The sequence below is a fragment of the Urocampus carinirostris genome, chromosome 9 (genome assembly GCF_059441175.1).
Source record: "Urocampus carinirostris isolate Australia breed hairy pipefish chromosome 9, RoL_Ucar_1.0, whole genome shotgun sequence".
Taxonomy (NCBI): domain Eukaryota; kingdom Metazoa; phylum Chordata; class Actinopteri; order Syngnathiformes; family Syngnathidae; genus Urocampus; species Urocampus carinirostris.
In genome coordinates, this window is record NC_142357.1 from 6392330 (window position 1) to 6413262 (window position 20933).

Consider the following 20933-nt stretch of genomic DNA (forward strand, 5'->3'; position numbering starts at 1 on the left):
GCAGAGAGACGGGCACTGAAAAAGCTGCGGTCAATCATGGACAATTCATCACATCCACTACACAGCATTATATCAAGACAGAAGAGCAGCTTCAGCGACAGACTGCTGTCACTGACTTGTACCACGGACAGATTGAAGAGATCTTTTCTTCCTCATGCCATGAGGCTCTTTAACTCCACCGGGCGGAGTAAAGGCCCACATTAAACCACACCCTCAACATTGCATATTACCGTACTTTTATTGCAGTGTGTATTTTATGTAGCACTATTTAAATACTCTATACAACACGCTACAGTAGGTATTATCATGTCACACTGGGTATTTGTATATTGTATTCCTTTTGCTTTATTATTGTATTGTTCTCAGCAAAGGGATGCTGCTGGAAAAGTGAATTTCCCTGCGGGGATGAATAAAGTATCTATCTATAATCCTTGGTCAGTATTGCCCTCTGCCATGACAAATACTTGCATCACTTTGCATTTGTAGATGCTTCGCACAGTAGTATGTTACATATTAATTGTATTAATAATGTTCATAATATAGGGTGACTATTCTGAGATTTTGACAAAGGAAATCCCCAAAATTGTCATTTTAAATGAGAAAGAACTTTAACACAGAAAAAATGTCTCAATTCATTTTAAATTTCAAATGTGATATATCCATGACGAAGGCTAAAGCACAGGGTCACCTGCCTCCAATGACTGCCCGTCACCTCACTTGTTATCAAGATTGATCCTAATAATAGTGAATCGAAATGAAGTTATAAATACCTCCATTGTAATGGGATTCATTTGTCGATTTCAGAGCCGACGCCCTGTTCACATTCAAACTTCATGGAGGCTGGTCACTCGAGGGCGAGGTCAAACCACGCGCATTACACAAAGTATCCTCAGTGTTCAGGACATGGAGACCATCGATTTTGGAAAGTACACCTGCAAAGCAAAGAACCAGCATGGTGAGACACTTGTAATGACAAGCATCAAGCCCAAATAGTCTTTACCCCTATTAAGTTTATTGATGACAATCATTAAAGCAAACCATCCAGTATATTTTCTGCAACCCTAATAAAATGGAATATTTGAGTGTACAATGAGTTGACTCAAGACAACGTATTAGTATAAGTATCCACACTGATAGTCCGGCGCAAAATGTCAGTTATTGCCTTTTTGGGGAAAGGTGTGTTTTTTGTGATCGCATTGTACTTCTTGGAGAAAATCTTCTAAAAATTATTGTGGAGAAAAGTTGCTTCAAAAGTAAGGTTGGATCTAATGGCTGCTTTTGATACCGTAGATCAGAGTTCTTATACCAGTGTGCTGCAGGGAATTGCCCATTTTATACACATTCTTCATCTTTTTCTTCCATTGATCAGCCTAGTGAGTTACATTCATCCATATCAGTAGGTGGCAGCAGATAACTAGTTCTTTTTGCATACCACTTACCTGCTTATGAAGAACTACAGGGGAGAAAAAAAAAATTGTGAGGGCTTAAAATTGTCATTTAAGAGATTTGCTAGGATTTTAAAGCTTGTCAGAAGAATCTGGTCGCAAGATGAAAACCATGCCGACGTTCAAATGTTCTCCATATGTGGAATGTGATACACATGCCCAGAAAGTGTTGTGTGCTACTTTCCACGATTTTCTCAACAGTAATGTTGCTCTATTAAGCTTAAAACTTTACTCAAAAAAAAACTTCCTTGACTGTCCTATTTTTCCCTTTAAAGATTCCTCACAGAGCTTAAGTCTCAAATCGCAAAAACAATCTCAAATGAAAGCAAAATCTGATGACATCTTAAAGTCAGAGATTTTTGTAGGCCACTGTGCATTGCAAGTTTGATTTTGCAAATGTATGAATTTGAACCAGAAAATAACCTGTAGTTTATCAGTTAATAGAGCCCTTAACCAAAAGAATCATAGGAACACCACTTCCATTATATCCAGACAGAAGAGCAGCTTTAGCGACAGACTGCTGTCACTGTCTTGTACCACAGACAGACTGAAGAGATCTTTTCTTCTTCATGCCATAAGGCTCTTTTTACTCCACCCGGCAGAGTAAAGGCCCACATTAAACCACACCCCCTACATTGCATTTTACCGAATTTTATTGCAATGCTGTGTAGCACTTTTTACTCTATATAACACGCTACAGTGGGTATTTGTATATTGTATTATTTTTGCTTTATTATTGTATTGTTCTCAGCGCAGGGATGAATAAAGTATCGATCTACCCATCTTCCGCAGCAATATCCATCCCTCTCTAGGATGTTAGTTTGGATGAAATGGTTCCTCCACATGAAACTCATTTCCATGTTTTTTTTTTTTTTTTACCAGTAACAGAAAAAGCCTCGTAATCCAACCAATACAGCACCTTCATCTGGTCACTGTTGTTCAGTGCAAAACAGCATCCAACCTCTTAGATATTAGCCAAACCTCTGCATTGACTGGCGGCGACATGACATTAATATCAAATCCGATATCACTGAGGAAAAACTTGAATATCATATACAATATATTTTGACACTTTATTGGGTGATATAGCAGTTTGGGACCTTCATTGCCAATAAACCACAATCACAAGATTGTTTCACATCCGTGCAGAAGTTCAGAAATGTGAAACGCTTAGGCAGTTTGAATTGTATACACCGCTTATTGTTCTGGCAGTTCATGAACAGCAATGTGGCTAAATAGGCTCAGTGTTAGACGGTTTGTTTACCAAAAATGGACTTAGGGGTTTAAAATACAATACAAATTCTTTCGAAATAAAAAAACGTTTATTAAATACATATTACAACCAGCGTGAAAAAAACATTTAGATCCCAAATTCCCACAATATGTTAAAACATTACCTTACAACAACAAATTTTAAAATTGTTTAACCTGTGAAGATGGACCCCAGTGCACAAACAGTTGTACTTGGTCCTATAGTCAAAAACAAAAAATGAGCTACACATTCAAGCCCACCACAGTATAACACAGAAACATACAAAGGCATTTGGAGGGCTACAGATTCACATTTGGTGACAAAAGGTGCAGGATTCCCAACTTATTACAGTAAGGCTTTACATGTGCATCAACGACCATGTGTTTCGTGAGTGCCGAGCTTCAAAATGGACAAACATCCAGTGGATACAAAAAGAAAGACTCAATCACAAATACAAAACCTGATATTCATCATCTCCTACCTCACCTGAGATCAACATGGTCTAGGTTCTTGGTGCTTGTTTGCATTCTATTCATTTAATCTCAAAGTCTTAATATGATGCAGCCCACACATACATTTTGTTATGCCTAAATGTCACCATGGTGCCCTTTAAGACAGATGGCATGAATACAGTAGTTTGTTAGCTTCCTGGAAGCACAATCCAGTCATCTGTGTGAGATTAGAAAAGCCGGACAAGGTTCAGCGCTTTGATGTGACTGCAATCTCTAGTAAGATGGAGTAATTGAAGTAGGGGACATCTTGGGAGGGCTGACCGGTTCTCCGTTTTGGAGCTTCCACAGTAATTCTTCATTCTCCCTTGACAAACGCTTGTTCAAGATAGACTCCTTCTGGAGAGATTCTTGCAGCGCTGCTTGTTCTGTAGACAGTTGCCTGCAGGCCACAAACACAGCAGGTGAGAACATATCCACACTTCTGAACATCAACGGGTGCATGCTGTTCCAAGATCAGGGGTCGATAACGTACGGCTCTTTTCAGGAGTACAGTACCTGTAAATTGGCTCTGAGCCAAAACAAGACCCACGCTAATCTCCATTTCCCCCCACTCTTAGTAGCTGCACAATTTCCCAGTAGATGCTAGATTCAGTCCAGAATAGATGACACAGGGTCCCAACTAGTTTACAGTCAGTGTTACACCAACAGACCCCATTTTAGCTGTACAGCCCAATAGAAATAAATATATGGAAGCTCATTGGACACATGATCACTTTTGAGATTTAATAACCGCACTGTAAGAGTAAAATAGACAGATCCCAATTACAAACTTGACTACAAGCCAAGTCCCAGACTGTAAATGTTAAAAATGAAAGAAGCTGCATTAGCTAGTTGGAAATTAGACAATACTCAAGCTAACCGCTGAAGCTGATTATATGCAGAGTTCAAGCAAACAACAACCTAATATAAAAAGAAATACTTAAAATGTATTTCTTTGCAGTGCATTCAATTATTGGCTAAAGTTTTAACTGAGCAAGCTATTTGCCAATGTTAGTTGCAAATTCTATTGCAGTAAGTTTCCAATGTCTGCTTCTTAATGGTGTCCGAAACTTCTGGCTAAAATCGTCATTGCAGCCCCTGCCGTGACCTTATTGCAAGAGCAGATACGGTGACTTTCCAAAACATGCTCGAATACACTTGTTTCTAATCTTTATTGGGGTTGGGATTTGGACTGTATTAGAAACGTCATACCTCTAGCATGCAATGTCCAGCAATTTTAAGTTGTATATTTTTTTATATTGGACAAAGGCTCTGGCATCATTTTATAGATTCTATCAGTGTAAAATAAAACACATTGCAAAATTATCTTTTGTCTGGAGATAGTGTGGCAGAATGTTTAACAGTCCGAGAGAGAGAAGGAACAAATGTAGCTAGTTGTATTCACTTACCTTGAAAGAGAAGCATATCGCTCCATGCGCGCTTTGAGGTCCTCATTCTCCTGCTGGATCTTCTTAAGGCTTTCGTCCAGTTTAACATTTTTCTCAAGCTAGCGAAGAGAGGGAAGTGGACAATGAAAGACTTTATAACAGCTCAATTGAAGGTTATTTCAGCTCTTACCAGTTTATCAATTTCAATTAGCTTGGTCTCTTGTTGATGAAGTTGTTTGTTTTTGATGTCCAGGACAACCTTCAAACTTTCCAGCTCTTGCTCCAGGTACACAGTGTGGGAGTCCTTCTAAGAAAAAAAAAATACATTTATAGTATCATAAAAACAAAAACTTTAGAGTACGCAACATTGCCACATCAAAGACTAGTTGAACAAGAATACCCCAAATTTGAAACCAATATTGAATAGATGTCCTTCAAATAGGCCAGCTATTTTTTTTTACATTTTGCTACAGCGTACAAAAACAGTGCTATGGTGTATGGGGTGTTATGAAATCCCTTCAATAACATGGCAGAATGCTGAGTGGGTTCTGAATCAACACACTGACTGGTGTAAATTGGGAATCCATTTAACATGGCACTCAAGACAAGGATGCATTTTGGGAGCATCAGTCTCTCTTTTTGCCACGCAACAGCATCGAACTACTCAAAACAAGTACCGGAATTTGCTCCAATTCTCTCTTGTTCTCCTCTGTCGTTAGCTTTTCGATCAGGTTTGCATTTTCTTTAGTCAGAACTTGAATCTGCGCCTATAGAAAAAAAAGCTGATTTTGTTGAACGCACAACACTGAAGTGTTTAGTGCTGGAGACAAACCACCCAACTTACCGAAAGTGCCTCTTCCGAATCCTTCATACTTGCATCCAAAGACTCCAGTTGCTGAGTGTGGATGATCGCCAGCTCTGAATAGAGCATTATTGTAAAAACAAAGACCACAATTACTTCAATGAAACTAAAATGAATATACGTGGCAGGACAAAAGTTTCATGTAACATGTAAAGTTTGGCACGGCAGTGGGGAGGTTAGCACGCAGCCCCACAGTGCTGAGATTCAGGGTTAAAGTCCAGCTACCGCAGTCTCCCTATGTGGAGTTAGCGTGCTGTCCCCGTGCCTGCATGGGTTTCCTCCCACATTCCAAAAACATGCATGTCAGGTTAATTGGCACTAGGTGTGAATGAGCGAGTGAGTTGTCTGTCTGTGTGCCCTGCAACTGGCTGGCAACCAGTTAAGGGTGTTCCCTGCCCACTGCCTGGAGACAGCTGGGATGGGATCCAGCACCCGCACGACCCTACTGAAGGTAAGCGGTGCAGATAATGGATGGATGCACATTTTGGAGGTCTAAGATGTCAAAAAAAATTGAACTACCGTAAATTCCGGACTATAAGCCGCTACTTTTTTCCTAAACTTTGAACTCTGCGGCTTATTCAGTGATGCGGCCAATTTATGTAATTTTTCTACCGGCCGCCAGCAGCGCTTGAGTACAAAAGGTAGGATTTAGACCGGTGGAATATAAGTGCCGAGGAAGACTGCAACTTCTTGGCTTGTGCATAAATTAAATTAGCGTAAACATACCCTCATCATGCAAAATGCAAAAAGAAAGGCACATCAAAAAATCCACCATCACCAACGGGTTCCGAAAAGCCGGTCTGCTGCGTGACGGAGAGGAGGGCACAGAATCAGGAGTGGATGAGAGTTGCAGCGACAGCGCGAGTGAGGCTGCGGGAGGGTGGGACGACATCTATATGACAAAGTTTCTTTCAGACAATGAGGAAGACGACTTTGATGGCTTCAGTTCTAAGGAGGAAGATGAGGACGGTTTACCGCGATTTTTACAAGTACGGTATGTTTTTTTAACAGACCCGTTTACTGTGTTGCTACCATTAACTGCCCTGTCACAGGCACCGTTTGGGATGAAAGTTATACTATTATTAACGCTTTGAAAACTCTCAGTGTACCATCTTTCTTTGTAAATATGTGTAACCATGTATAATATGTATTTGCAACTATATTTTTGTAATGTATTTATTTAAGATAGATAGATACTTTTTTCATCCCCGCAGGGAAATTCACATTTAGGACACTTTTTCTGATGTTTTGCACGGGCGAATGAGAAAGAAGGGGCGCAACGGGAAGTGGGGTAAATGTGAGAACTGTTTGTAGACGCGGCGGAAAATAGTGGATATAAATTTTTCCCAACCTTACCTTTGGAAATATACACTTTTTTCCTTGGATTACTTTCAACGGGACCCGGACTCTGCATCAAACCTTAAGTACCGGTATCATTTTCTGTTCATCTGTGACTTTTGGACTGTATACTTTAATGAAGGACATTCAGTTTCAATCGCGGGACTTAAAGTCAGGTTTGGGTTAATTTGTGTTTGTTACATTCTCTAAATGTGGGCGCATGCGGCTTATATACAGGTGCAGCTTGTGTAAGTACAAAATCGGGTTTTCCTCTTAAAAATCAGGTGCGCTCTATAGTCCGGAATGTACGGTATTCAACCTGTGAATTACCTTTCAGCGACTGTTCATGCTGTTTTTGAACACATTGCAACTCTTCAGCATGGCTGCGCTCCAATTCCAGCTTCACGTCTCCATGGCTGACTTCAAGTTGTTCAACCTTGTATAGAAACATTACGAGGTCATACAAGTGTTAAGCGGACAGCATAAAAAATTAGAATCTTTGCTAGTAGCTCAAGACTCAAAACCTGTGTTTGGAGCTGAGCTTTGTACTTGTCTGACTCCTCCTGGTAGCCATGTTGGACTTTGTCCCACTCAGCCTGGTAGTAGGCTTGCAGTCTCTGCTCCATCTCCTTCAGGTCATTTTGGTGCTGGTTTTGCAGTTTCTGTACTGCGCACTCCAGAGCTTCCTTCAACTCCTGTTTTTCCTTTTCTAATCTTTCTGATGAATTGACAGAAAACTCTGCAAAATGGTATGCATTATTTTTAGACCAACAAATCTGAATATCTGTGATGCCACAAAGCTGTAAAATGAGTGCTGGTTTTCTTTCCTAAGTTATAAGTATGCTGTTCAAGGACTCAGGAGAGAGCCTTGGAATTTTGTTGCCCATATGACTAAATCAATGGCATTGAAACTAATGGTGTGCAAAAGAGAATATTTTGGATCCAGGCCCGAACTTTCACTCATTAAGTCGGGCTTCTTTCACAGTTTTTTTTCCCTTCTTTGTGGAGGATATGTACAGCATGCACATTTAATCATTTGGATGACTACTTTTTACTTCTGCTTAAATGATATTCTTCTAAAATGACTTTTACTTGAGTGACAACTTCTGCGCTGCACCTAAGCCGCGAAGCGCCCACACTTTGAGGGACCAAGTCCAAAAGTTGCACTTCGGCGCCACACACACTTCAGCAAAAGTGCAGCTCAAGTTATTCGGTCATGTTGGCTTGGTTGCGGCTTTTATTCCCATGGGCCAGGGTCAGGCTGTTTTTTTTAGGCCCGATCCTACCTCTAGCATGCTATGTCCAGACACCAGACTGCCAACTGTTTATGGCTACAAGTTTCAGATTTTAATATTGTTAAAAGCAGATAAAGGTTAAACGCTGTCATATCAGAGATTGCAATGATGGTTTTAGCGCCCAAGACAAATGTTAGATTCCATCCATCAGTCCTTACCGATTCAATGTCTGATTGGCTCCATATTAAGACGATGGGTAACATAAAAAACGTGTCAGCAAAAATGAGAAACACCACCTTTGGCAGAGTGTAGTAACACAGATCCAGCAATCCTAAAATACTGGGACTAGCCATCAGACTCTGGAATGCAAAGAGTGCATTTCGCTGCCATGTGCAACTGTGATCCAAACATGAACCGCAAGTCCAATCCCTCCCCTTGAAACTAACACCATTTAGTTTATATAGAGACTGCGGGTCTTTTTATACCACACCCAAAGTTGAATGCTCTGGCCCACAGTTAGATATGGGCTGGCCCCATTGACTATGTGCAGATTTATTATGAGTCGGTGGGTGGGTTTCTTTAATGACCAACAGTGCTGGCTGAAGACAGCAATGGGTTCTTTTGAAAAGGAACATTAAGCTTGCAATCGGATGCAAACAAACATTCAAAAATGTGTTGTTACTAGAATACATGTAACAAGAGCAGTTGAGTTCAGTGTCAACTGGACCATTCAACAAAATTATGTGTTAGATCAGAGCTGAGTAATAGTCACAAGAAAGTCTCAAGGTCCTTTTAGTAAAAAGGTGCGCGTGTGACTGCATAACAAAATTAATCGTAATAGAAAACGGAGTCAAGTGTATGGAACATTTTGGAAGACTTCAGCTAAATATAATTTCGCCCTTTGTTGTGGTCCGAAGTCTTCGCTCTGAAAATGCTGGTCTACTAGTAATCCCAAGAGCCAAGAAGAGATCCACAGGTTTGAGAGTTCTCCATTCAGACCACAGTGTTGAGGAATGCTCTGCCCTCTGAGAGTCGATTTGCAACCTCAGTGGAACTGTTTAAATCTAGGTTTAAAACGCACTTCTGTTCTATAGCTTATGAATGTTGACAATATCGGTGTACTTGTTATTGCAACATCCATTGCAGCCTGGTAATCCTGGAAGGGGGGTTACCTTATGTGCGGTCTCTTCAAGGTTTCTTAATTTTTCTAACGTTGGGGTTTTTGAGTTTTTCCTTGCGCTTATGAAGGTTTTAAATCAGGAGATGGTGTGTTATAGTCTGTAGTTGGCAATAATCTGGTCTGTGCTGCCCTTTGAGGCTCCTTGTGATTAAGGGCTATACAAATTAACACTACTTGACAAATTCAAACAGCTGATGGCAAATTACTTTTACTGCAATGATAGCACTTTCGGATCACTTGGATTAAATTGTTCCAAACTCTTCATTTAATGCCCAACCCCACAAAATAAATTTTGTATATTAATCCAGTTGCGGTTGCTGTAATTTACTTGTGTTCTGGATTTTGTAGTTTATAGCCAATCAAACTCAATATATAATGTCATTTTTACCAAATTCTCAACATGTTTTACTTTAGTTGGGTATTGCTTTAACGTGCTGTTTGAATGCTTGGTTTCTTTATTAAAAAAATAAATTAAAAAATTTAAAGTGGGTGGCATGCCAATTGACTTCACCCTCGGTAGCTTGCAGAGGTATGAAATGTATTTTTCTAGGCCAAATACGGATGACTGCAAACAAGAGTAAAATTCTTTAAGAAAAACGATCAATTCTGGACAGACTAGTTCAGACATCAGGGAAGACTTAACCACCACTGAAGTTTATGGGTTAAGATAGCAGTCCAATTTAAATGGATTGATATAAGTAAACAATTAGTAATATGCAAATTGTAACCTTGTACGGAAAACACCGGCCAAGTAGTCATCTGCCCCGACTGTCATACATACATCCATACCCAGTGCAGTTGACCTTTTACCAACCTTTGATATGATCTAAGAACCGTTACAAGATCTTATGTCTCTCACTGTCAAACAATTAAGTACAAGAGATTAATTAAAATATTAGTTTAGAAGAATTCAGTGACAATTACTTCAGCAAAGCCTTGTGACATTAAGGAACTTAAAAAGCACCAAATCTGTGACTGATCTGTTCATTTCTAGTAAGTACAATGAAATGGTTTTTAACACAATTTGTAAATAGATATTCCTACTTCTAACATTTTTTTAATGAAGCAGTGTACGTAAAAAAAAAAAATTGTGCTATGATAATCGATGTGCTAAATAACTTTAGTCATCAAACACCTGCTTTTACACAGGACACATGTTATGCCCAGCAAACGGTTTAATTATAAGCGCTTGACTGCTTTTACATTTGACTTTATGACCTCACTACTGCAATGGCCTTGAAGTCATTTTATTAAGCACACAAATGAGCTTTATGATGATAATGGAGTTAACAGTAAAACTTAATATACTATGAAGGAATTGTATTTACAGTCATTACCGGCCTAAGATGTTTCACCTTACCAAGTTCTCTTCGAAGATGGGTTAACTGCTGGGAGAGTTCTCTGCATTGCCCTGTGGCTTCATCACACTGAAGAAAAATAACATTAAAGTTATCAACTACAGCTGAAATTTGAAACAAAAAAATAATTTAAACTATTTTTTTATTATTAAAATAAACAAATTTAGCATTTGATGATAACAATAAATTAGCCAATACAAACCGAAGCTCTAAAGGTTGCTGAAAAATGTAATCAGTGGGGTACAACTCATGTAAACGTTTGTTATTTTTTCGATGTAAATCAAAGGGCTATATAAATGCAGATCATTTACCACTAGTCTTTCATGATGTCACTAATACCAGACACTTTGCTACATGTGATGTCATTAATAGGCATGCATGCCTAGGGAAATAAAGCCAATGGTATTTGTGAGCACATGATGAGAATCATAGCTGGCTGAGTGTTAGGGCAACACTTCACTCTTCAAAATAAAACAAGCACAAAAGCCTTTTTTTCCACCATTTACAACAGTGCCTACCAATTAAGTGTCAATAGACATTACCTGCTTTGTTGAACAGGGGGCAGGCTTAAGGCACATTCTGCTGCCTGAACAGCCCATAATCCTTTAGTACACCAGGCCACACTAGGGTTTTAACAAATAAACTAGGACAAATGCTGGTCCAGGTGGACCTACCACCTCCAATTACATCCTTCCAGATTAGCTGATGCTCCAGCTGAGCCAAATGAAGGCTAAGTGCACGGCTGTATTTTAAAACACACTCAAAAGGGCAAGCCTCCAAATGAAGTACAGGCTCCTCCCTACTGAGATGAGGTAACAAAGACTGCACATGCAAGTCAACAGAATGGAACAACCAGATCATTTGTAGGGACGATTGAGTGGACCTTAAAATGAAAAGTGACCTTCCCAGAGTATACCTTAAGACTGCCATACCACTTTCTCATACATTGCAGGAAACAGTCATCAAAACATCGAGACCCAAGAATTCCAGTGAAGTTTCCAATTGTCCCACCAGTTTGTCTGGGTGTAGCTGCTGATAAAAATTGTAATATTGCCAAATCTCGCTTTTGTTGCTACACAAAAACCTCACATTGTTTATTTGCTGTTAATAGTGTCAATAAAATTTGTTCAAACTAAGTACTTGTATTGAAAAGTCGAATAGTTACCAAGATTTTAAGCAGGTTCAGACACCATTCTACCAGGACCCCTGAATTAAACAGTACTAGAAATTACTCTCTATATTACATTGTTGAACACCTACCACTTTTAAAGTGGTTACCATATATTCCAGACTATAAGGGGCGGCAGTAGTTCAGGAGGTAGAGCGCTCGTCTTGGGATCAAGGGATCCCAGTTCAAATCCCGGCTCAGGTTAGCGCCTTACATGGCTGCAAGGCCGCTATTGGGAAATGTGGAGCACATTGTAAAGTGCTTTGGGAAGTCATTGACTTGAAATGCGCTATATAAATGCAGATCATTTCATTTCATTTGTATTCCCATTTTTCAAAATGAAAGACTCCAGAACAGCAGGATTTCCCATAATGCTTGATGGAACAGTTTTGTTTTTTTTAAATACTGTGTACAGCAACCTTTAGTGTCTTGAAATGCGCTTTGAAGTGAAATATAATATTTTATCCCATCAGTCTCTACTGAAAGATCTTTACCCGGATGAAATTTTGTTCCCTGATAACCAGGTCTGTGGTGGAAACCCTAAAAAGACTCCATTACATAAGACATTTTCTGTTGTTAAATATAATCAGGTTGCTCTTTAGACCATTGAACTCAACATATTGTTCCTTGTAAATGGGAAAAGAGCCACCAATAAGATAGGTGATTCTTTAGATACCGTTACAATTTCTGGGAAATATTTTGAATAACTTACCAAGTGCAGTTAAGTTATTTGTGCAAGTGTGTCTGCTGGCTTAACAGGCAGTTGTCCACTACATTATCACACAACCCAAACACATGATAAGAAACATGGGTGGCTGAAAGGTATGGCCACAAGCTCATTTTACCATATCAAGCCAACAGCTGGGATTCTCACACACTGATGGCAAGAGTCTTCTATTCTTGGGCCTTTGCGTGCATGACTAGTTATTTCCACTGTGCATGACTGGGACACAATGTTTGATAAGCATCCTTGGCTTTAGACTAGTGTGGATGTGATGCCAATTAGTGCCACGTATGGAGCTGATGCAAACAGTAGGAAATTAAAGTGTATGATGCTGAGGGGAAAGCACCATTTTGAATTGAGATTTAGTTAAAAAAAAAAAAAAAAAAAAAAAGTATTTGAGATGTGGTCCATTTTAAAAACATGATAAAAGGTCTATGATACAAGAGGGGGGGGTTTGGGGTTTTTAAGGGTTATTGATCTATCTTCGTTATTCATTATCCATTATCCGTTATCGGTCAGTTCATAATACGCTACAAAGCCTAGGAGCCGGGACACTTAATTTCAGCCAAAAGGCCAAGCTAAGGTCCTAGCCCTAAAGCCTTGCTGCGATCATTGCGAATGCACCGTTCCCGGAGGTACTGCAATACCAGGCCGATGCGTGGAGTGGACAGAGCAAGCTCATATTCCATCTCCGAAATGCAAAAATCAAAGAGGCCAAGCTAAGGACCTAGCATCAAAAGGCCAAGCTAAGGACCTAGCATCAAAAGTCCAAGCAAGGCCAAGAAGGCCAAGCGAAGGACCTAGCATCAAGGCCAAGCTAAGGACTTGGCATCAAAGCCGTAACCCAGAAAAGGCCAAGCCGGGACACTTAATCGCGGCACAGCTTTTATTTAACAGCTACAAGAGACCTTTGTTCTGTAACCAATTCAAATCCCACATGTATCAAACTCAAAAAGTAGAAAGACTTTGATCATTGAAACAATCATTTAAATTCATGTTTGCATGTCTTGAAGTTACTGTGTACATGAGCTTCTGAGTTAACTAAACTGTAGTGGAAATGAATGGATTCTCCTTCAAAAAAATGCAGCGGTGATACACAATTTGTGTATTCCTTAACCATTAGGGTTGTTGGGACACCATTTCCTGTGGTGTGTCTTGGGCAAGTACATCCTGGTGGCACCCATCCCTTTTAAGACCAATAAATGTTTCCATACATGAAATTAATTGAATCTTTGTAAATGGGAACAAAACCTTCCATCCCTGAATCAGTTTAATTGTGAGCCTTCGAAAAGACCCTCTCCCCTCCCTCTAATGCACACCTATTATGCCATTAATTTACTAGTCTACCCCCTGTGAGAACGTTTTACCGCATGGCCCCCAAGCTAAAATGACACACATGGTCTCTGGTGGATATTGCTGCATCACCAAATCATTACCTCCAAAGCTAGAATCACTTAACAATTACAATTAAACCCAACTTCAGAGAGCACCGCAAAAGTTATACCTACATTTAATAAAAATGAAGGAACCTCCATTGATTTCCGTATCTAGGACCTAAAGTCTAGGTGATATAAAACTGCAATGATGCAAAACCCTTTTCTTCACATTCAAATGAAAAGGTACAAGAGCCTAGTTTCCAATTTGAGCAGACATGTGGCGTCATTACAATATACACAAAGGGATAAGCAAAAAGCATTCCACAGTTGCTTCTCATGTATCAGTATTACAGTTTCCAGAACAGTCTAAATCAATAAAGAAGCTTATTTGAATGAAGATTTACGCCTGAATTTCAATTACCTAATCCTTACTCAGCATCAGTCGTAACATGATGCGCTGAACAATATGTCACTCTAGTCTACCCTAATTATATATTTCCCCTTCAGTATGTATGGATCAAGTAGGAATTTGAACAATTCAGATTTATACCACTTCTACAATAGAAAATATTAGGGGAAACTAAAACTGTCCACATGAGATTCTCATTGCATTCAGAATCAGCCAAATGTACTTTTGTAAAATAGTAGGGGGAAAAAATGTTTCCTTTTACCCAGTGTTGCACAATTAAGTACTTTGTTACCTATTGGCTTGTGTTTTTATTTCCAAGAAAAATGAGTCTTTTAAAATCCATTCTTTTGTTCAACAGAAAACCAATAAAGGTTTCAGCTCAGTCCACAGTGCTGAAGCTTGGCCTTCTTAATATTAGATCACTAGCCTCCAAAGCTTTACTTGTTAATGACCTTATTAATGAACACAATCTTAACCTTATTGGCCTTTGTGAGACCTGGTTGAAACCAAATGAGTTTGTAGTGTTAAATGAGGCTTCTCCCCCTAACTTTGTGAGTGCGCACTTGGCACGACCATGCAAAAAAGGTGGAGGTGTTGCTCTTATATCGGAAAATAGGTTGAAATTTACTTCCAATACCCCTACTAGTTTTAAAACGTTTGAAGCACTTGTTATGAGGTCCTTAATGTCAACACCAATTTATGTAGTTGTTGTGTATCGCCCACCTGGACCATACTCATTTTTTGGAAGAATTTTCTGATTTGTTAACAGACTTAGTTACGTATGCGGATAATGTTGTAATTATTGGTGATTTTAATGTTCACATAAACTCCCCATCAAATTCACTTGCAATTGCATTTAAGTCACTGATGGATACATTTGGTTTCAATCAAATAGTTGATGTGCCAACTCATAAAGATGGGAACACTCTAGATCTTGTCCTGACCCGTGGCGTAGTAGCCTCAAATGTTACAGTGTTACCGTATCCTAATGCCATCTCTGATCACCATTTTGTTAAATGTGAGGTGTTGTTTAATGTTTACTGTGATAAGGAAAATATAGGCTTTAGCAGTCGCAATATCCGCCCTAAAACGGTGTTAGCCTTAAAAGAATTATTACCTACGGTAACTGCAGCCTTCCCTTCGTACACTGGGTTTGTTGACTCGCTTACAAACAACTTCAATACTGCTTTGGTAAATGTTCTTGATTCTGTGGCGCCCCTAAAGTATAAATTCCGACCCAAGAAGAATACACCTTGGTTTACTGAAGAAACTAGGTTACTCAAACAAAGTTGCAGAAAAATTGAACGAAAATGGCGCACTACTAAGCTGGAGGTTTTTCAACTGGCCTGGTGTGACAGTTTGCTGAAATATAAAGTAGCTCTTGCCTCAGCTAAAGCTTCGTATTTCTCTAAGATTATTGTTGAACATAAGAATAATCCAAAATTTTTATTTGACACAGTGGCGAAACTTACCAGACAACAACTTAACCCAAATGGTTGCACTCATTCTGCTAATGACATTATGGAATTTTTTAATAAAAAGATTCAACTAATCAGGAATGAAATTTTAAAAGAACGCTCTGTTTCCTCCTCCTATATCAAAGATGTGGAGGTGCTAGGTATGGACTGTGTCAGCGGTTGTTTAGAAACATTCTCCAGTTTCAATGAATTGTCCCTTGATAATCTAACACAGATGGTCAGTAGGGCCAAACAAACTACGTGCCTGCTTGATCCGTTTCCAGCTTCACTGGTGAAGGATCTGTTTGAGATCTTAGGACCATCAGTTTTAAATATTATTAATATATCGCTATCCTCGGGTATTGTTCCTGTAGCCTTCAAGTCTGCCGTCATTAAACCCACGCTTAAGCGACCTAACCTTGACCCAGAAAGCCTAGGTAATTATAGGCCAGTGTCAAATCTGCCATTTCTTGCGAAATTACTTGAAAAGGTTGTTGCACAGCAGCTAAATGACTTCATGTCAGAAAATAACCTTTTTGAAACTGTCCAGTCAGCATTTAGAGCAAATCATTCTACTGAGACAGCCCTTGCAAAAGTAACCAATGATCTCCTTTTAACAATAGATTCTGGTGCCTCATCAATGTTACTGCTGCTGAATCTTAGCGCTGCTTTTGATACGGTCGACCGCAACATATTATTGATTCGTCTAGAACGCATTGGTATCTCAGGAACTGTACTCTCGTGGTTTAGGTCCTACCTGTCAGACAGGATGCAATGTGTTAACTATGGCAATATGACCTCTAAACAATCTAATGTCCCTTGTGGTGTTCCTCAAGGCTCTGTACTTGGCCCCCTTCTTTTTAGTATTTATATGATCCCGCTTGGTGACATTATCCGCAAGTATAATATTAGTTTCCATTGCTATGCAGATGACACTCAACTGTATGTGCCACTGGAAAAAACTGGACATTTAAGTTTTAGAAATCTGGAGGATTGTCTTACTGAGATTCAAAGATGGATGTCAAATAATTTTTTACGCCTTAACCCAGAAAAAACTGAAATGTTGATTATTATTCCAGCTCACTGTCGTCATTTGTTTTCAAACATTACCCTGAACCTAGACAAATGTAATATCACCCATAGTGACTCGGTCAAAAATCTAGGTGTTATATTTGATCCTAATCTGTCGTTTCAGTTACATGTGAAAAATATTACTAGAATAGCTTTCTACCACCTCCGTAATATTGCGAAGATCCGTTCAATGCTGTCCCAATCAGATGCAGAGATTTTAATTCATGCGTTTATTAATTCTCGGCTTGATTACTGTAATGTATTGCTTTCTGGTCTCCCGATGTCTAGCATTAAAAGTTTGCAGCTGGTTCAGAATGCGGCAGCTACACTTTTGACTAAGACTAGAAAGTTTGAGCATATTACACCTGTATTGGCCAACTTGCACTGGCTCCCAGTCCACTTAAGATGTGACTTTAAGGTTCTCTTATTAACATATAAATGTTTGCATGGGCTTGCACCCTCTAATCTCTCTGATTTGATTTCCCCCTATGTTCCTGCACGGAGTCTGCGCTCGGAAAATGCCGGTCTACTTGTGATTTCAAGAGCCAAGAAGTCTGCGGGCTCGAGAGCGTTCTCCATCCGGGCCCCGGTGTTGTGGAATGCCCTGCCTCTGGAGATAAGATCTGCAACCTCAACGGAAGGGGAATTGAGGCTTAAGACACTTCTATTCCAAAGCATATGATTGATGCCCACCTCGTATTCTGTTTTGTCCTGTCTTTTTCTGAGGCCTGCCTGGCTGATACGAAGGAGAAGGATGATTTGGGATGGGTCAGCGGACCGGGGTCTGACCTGCAGCATGTCAACCCCTGCATTTACCAGCTGGCGTCGTCGTTGATGTCATGCTCTTTCCGGACATTTTCAACATCTTACCTAGTGTTTACTATTCTGTGTACAGTAATGGTAATTGTAATTCACCCTGTTCAATCCTGGAAGGGGGATTACCACATGTGAGGTCCTTTCTCAAGGTTTCTCTTTTCTCCTCACACTGAGGTTTTTGAGTTTTTCCTTGCCCGCATGCTGGTTTGCTAGTTTAAGATCAGGTAATTGTGTAATTTTGTAACTGTAATCCTGTGCAGTCCTTTGAGACATTTTTGTGATTAAGGGCTATACAAATAAATTTGACTTGACAATACATTTTAATAAAAACTATAGTGGCGTAATAAGGTACATGGATCCTGGAAACCAATCGATACCAAGGAATAAGGAAAAGTGGTTAATGACATAAATGAAAAAGATATTTGGTTGATGCCGTTTTTGGCATTGACTCATACCACATTTTGGTTGCAACACCAACATTTTACTATAGATGCTAATAATCGATTACTTAACGTTTACTACCGTGTAGATTTTATTGGTATTCTCAACATAACAGTGAATATAATTATTTCCAAAAAGCACAAGATAGCTTACCTCAGCCAGCACATTCTGCAAGACAATAGTCACAGCTTCAAATCTGCAGTTTGACAATGCAAGAAGTCTCCCATGGTGCTGGATCTTCTGGACATCTCCGTCAGCTTTTGAGAGAGAAGGTAGCACCACATGTGAAGGACCGATATTAGGTTTTGCTTTAGAGGTGGATGCTTGTTGCCCGGAGAAAGTCTTCTGCTTGTTGTTTACTGTAACAGAAAATAATAGTTGTAACAACGTTCATCATCAATTTCCCTTCCACATTGGTGCCTAGCACTTTAAAGTGCAACAATACCACCCATAACACAATGCAGCCTTAAAGATGCTACGTTCTGTCCAATCAAATGCCCTGACATATCCCAGCAGTGATTCACAGATTGCGAGGCAATAAGCATACAAACGGATGCTGTAAATGCATTTAGTTTTCCATTTGCCAATTCAATCCAGAGCTCTATAGAACTTGTGACCTAAGGCAGAGTATTTTGATCATATAATTTAGATTTATATATATTAAAAAAAAAAATCATTACCCACAAAACAAGCACACGCAAATTGACTATACAACTCATTTGTTCAATATTAGTGAGAATGGAAGCAAAAAGCTTATATAAGCCCATTAAAAAATAAATGGTTATAAAAATAGCAAGAAGTTTACACGTCATACATAAAGCACAGGGGAAAAAAACTAAAAAGGTGTCAATACTGAAACCAGACCAAAAAAAACTGCTAAAATATTTAAAAATAAAAACAATGAAAATGCAACGGTCAACTAGAAAACTTTGTAACAGAGTAATTCTGCTACTTTAAAATAAAAGTTTGTAATATTAAAGTGTTCAGTCATTTTTAAAACATTTCAAATCTATTACTGACAGTATTTAAAAAAAAATCTGATTAAAGATGGATGGAATGACATGGCCCCCTGCTGTCTAGATAAGGAACCACCACTTTCAAAACAAACAATTCCCTGTTCTTATGTGACAGTCATTGAAAACATGTTTTTTTTTAAAAACAATTGCAAAACAAGAAGATTTCTTTTAAAATACTAAAAAGATGTGCAACATCGGTGTCAAGTCTGCTGCTCCATTCAGCCCATCTATTGTCCTTGTTTCCAAGATAATGGATCGGTGAAAGGGTTGCTATTTAGCACTCATCCATTCAACCCTAAAGTTGTGTTAGAAATAGGCACCGGTTAACTGTTAGTAGGTCAATTTTGACCAAAGATCCAACTCAGTTCTGACCACCAAAAATAAGTATTGGTCAATATGGTAATAAAACATCGCAACATACATATTTATCAGTAACCATCTATACCTATAGTGATTTGATTGCATGGCCTTTGAGACACATCAGTTGTTACATTTTGTAACCTTGAAACCGGTCACTGGAGACCACCACCACATAAAAGTATACGGGAAATTTCTGGGTGGATGAATACAGATTTACTGTAAATGGTACCCTTTCATACTAAATTGAATCTTATTTTATTTTATTTTTTTTAAAACATTAATATATGTTTTGTAAGGACATTATGAAAGTAGTTTGTGAAATCTCACAGGTGGGGTACATTCTTGTGTCAAGAATTGTTTTCAGTGTAGTGTGGCCTCGAGAGGGCTGGGCGCCAACAGGCTGTAATTGTCCAAGACGCACCACAGGAAATGGTGCTCCCATGACCCCGGTGGTTAAGGGATCCAACAAACCAACGGATCTTGAATGCAAATAGTTGCCACAAGAGAGTAACTTTATGGAATTACAGCTAGTTTGTACTTTATCAAATGATAATGGACCAAAATGATTTCGTAGTCGTTTTACAAGAGTTACTTTTTCCGGTGGCATATTTAGAGCGATTATATCAAGTCAGTTTTGAAGTGTTGTGTCAGACATAAAAAAAATGTGTTCGCTAATTTGTTAGCTCAATGGAAGAAACTTCAGTTCAACCTTAGTCCAATACATTCCAAGGGAAACTGCATTTGTTAGAAATCCAACAACTCTCAGGGTCAGGCATAATATAGTTGTATTACAAATTTGTAATACAGTCGTGACCAAAATTCCTTAAGAATTTTAGAAAATACAAATAGCATTATCTGAAACCAACATTGTCTACAGTAATGGTTTTAATTTACTGCGAGTTAACCATAGAGTCCAAACAACCTTGGTTCAACTCAGGCTGACACAAGTGAGTGTCTGGCTGACTGGCCGGTGAAAAAACACACACTTATTTCGTAAAATGATGCATCTGTAAGCAAGTTAAACACGCAACCAGATATTTTTGTATCTATAATTACATTGCCCTGCAAGAAATTGCAGTGACTCCTGTAGATAATTGAAAGATTACAGCCCTTAATAGGAGGCAGAGTTTAATTGCAAGAAAACGTAATTTGATGACTGTTGATCTTAGCAGTTACTACAAAACAATGAGGACTCCCTAAAATAAGTTAACATAGCAAAATATATCCTAATTCAAAAGGGTAACACATCACTGAACACACTGGGTCAAACAAGAAGCTTGGAAACCTGGTTGTAATAAGTTATTGCACAGATCATCATCAAAGACAAAACACTCACCCAATTGACTTGGTGTTAAACTAACTGTTCGAGAGGCTTGAGTGCTTTTTGATGGACCAAGAGTAAGAGTAGAAGCTCCTTTGTTGATTCTTGTAGGTGTGTTTGTTGGGGATTCAACTGTTATGGAGAGAGAAACTGGTTTAAGATACAAAGATGTTTGATTACATGACCATAACTTTGATGTTGATCATGTAACAAATTCCTGACTAC

General features: G+C 39.0%; 2 protein-coding genes, 1 long non-coding RNA gene and 1 other non-coding gene across 5 annotated transcripts in view; 1 reads left to right on the top strand and 3 right to left on the bottom strand.

Annotated features, from left to right (window-relative positions):
- The window catches only part of LOC148359187 (uncharacterized), a 4035-nt gene extending 3191 nt beyond the window's left edge, over positions 1-844 (bottom strand). The window contains exon 1 of the long non-coding RNA XR_015851379.1: positions 771-844. This is a non-coding gene — a long non-coding RNA (uncharacterized LOC148359187). The remainder of the gene's footprint in view (positions 1-770) is intronic.
- pdgfrl (platelet-derived growth factor receptor-like) overlaps positions 1-2797 on the top strand; it is a 15051-nt gene extending 12254 nt beyond the window's left edge. For both annotated transcript variants that reach the window (XM_088344381.1, XM_088344380.1), the window contains one exon: positions 805-2797. In XM_088344381.1, the coding sequence (XP_088200507.1) occupies positions 805-993 (189 nt within the window). In that variant the 3' untranslated portion in view covers positions 994-2797. The remainder of the gene's footprint in view (positions 1-804) is intronic.
- Positions 2500-20933, bottom strand: part of LOC148359188 (uncharacterized) — a 26266-nt gene continuing 7832 nt past the window's right edge. Inside the window, 10 exon segments of the mRNA XM_088344378.1 lie at positions 2500-3588; positions 4598-4695; positions 4767-4883; positions 5254-5343; positions 5421-5494; positions 7107-7212; positions 7301-7515; positions 10552-10618; positions 18165-18370; positions 20724-20840. Of these exon segments, the coding sequence (XP_088200504.1) occupies positions 3363-3588; positions 4598-4695; positions 4767-4883; positions 5254-5343; positions 5421-5494; positions 7107-7212; positions 7301-7515; positions 10552-10618; positions 18165-18370; positions 20724-20840 (1316 nt within the window). The 3' untranslated portion in view covers positions 2500-3362.
- On the bottom strand, positions 13055-13241 carry LOC148359189 (U2 spliceosomal RNA). Its single transcript, XR_015851445.1, has one exon. It is a non-coding gene; the product is annotated as a U2 spliceosomal RNA (small nuclear RNA).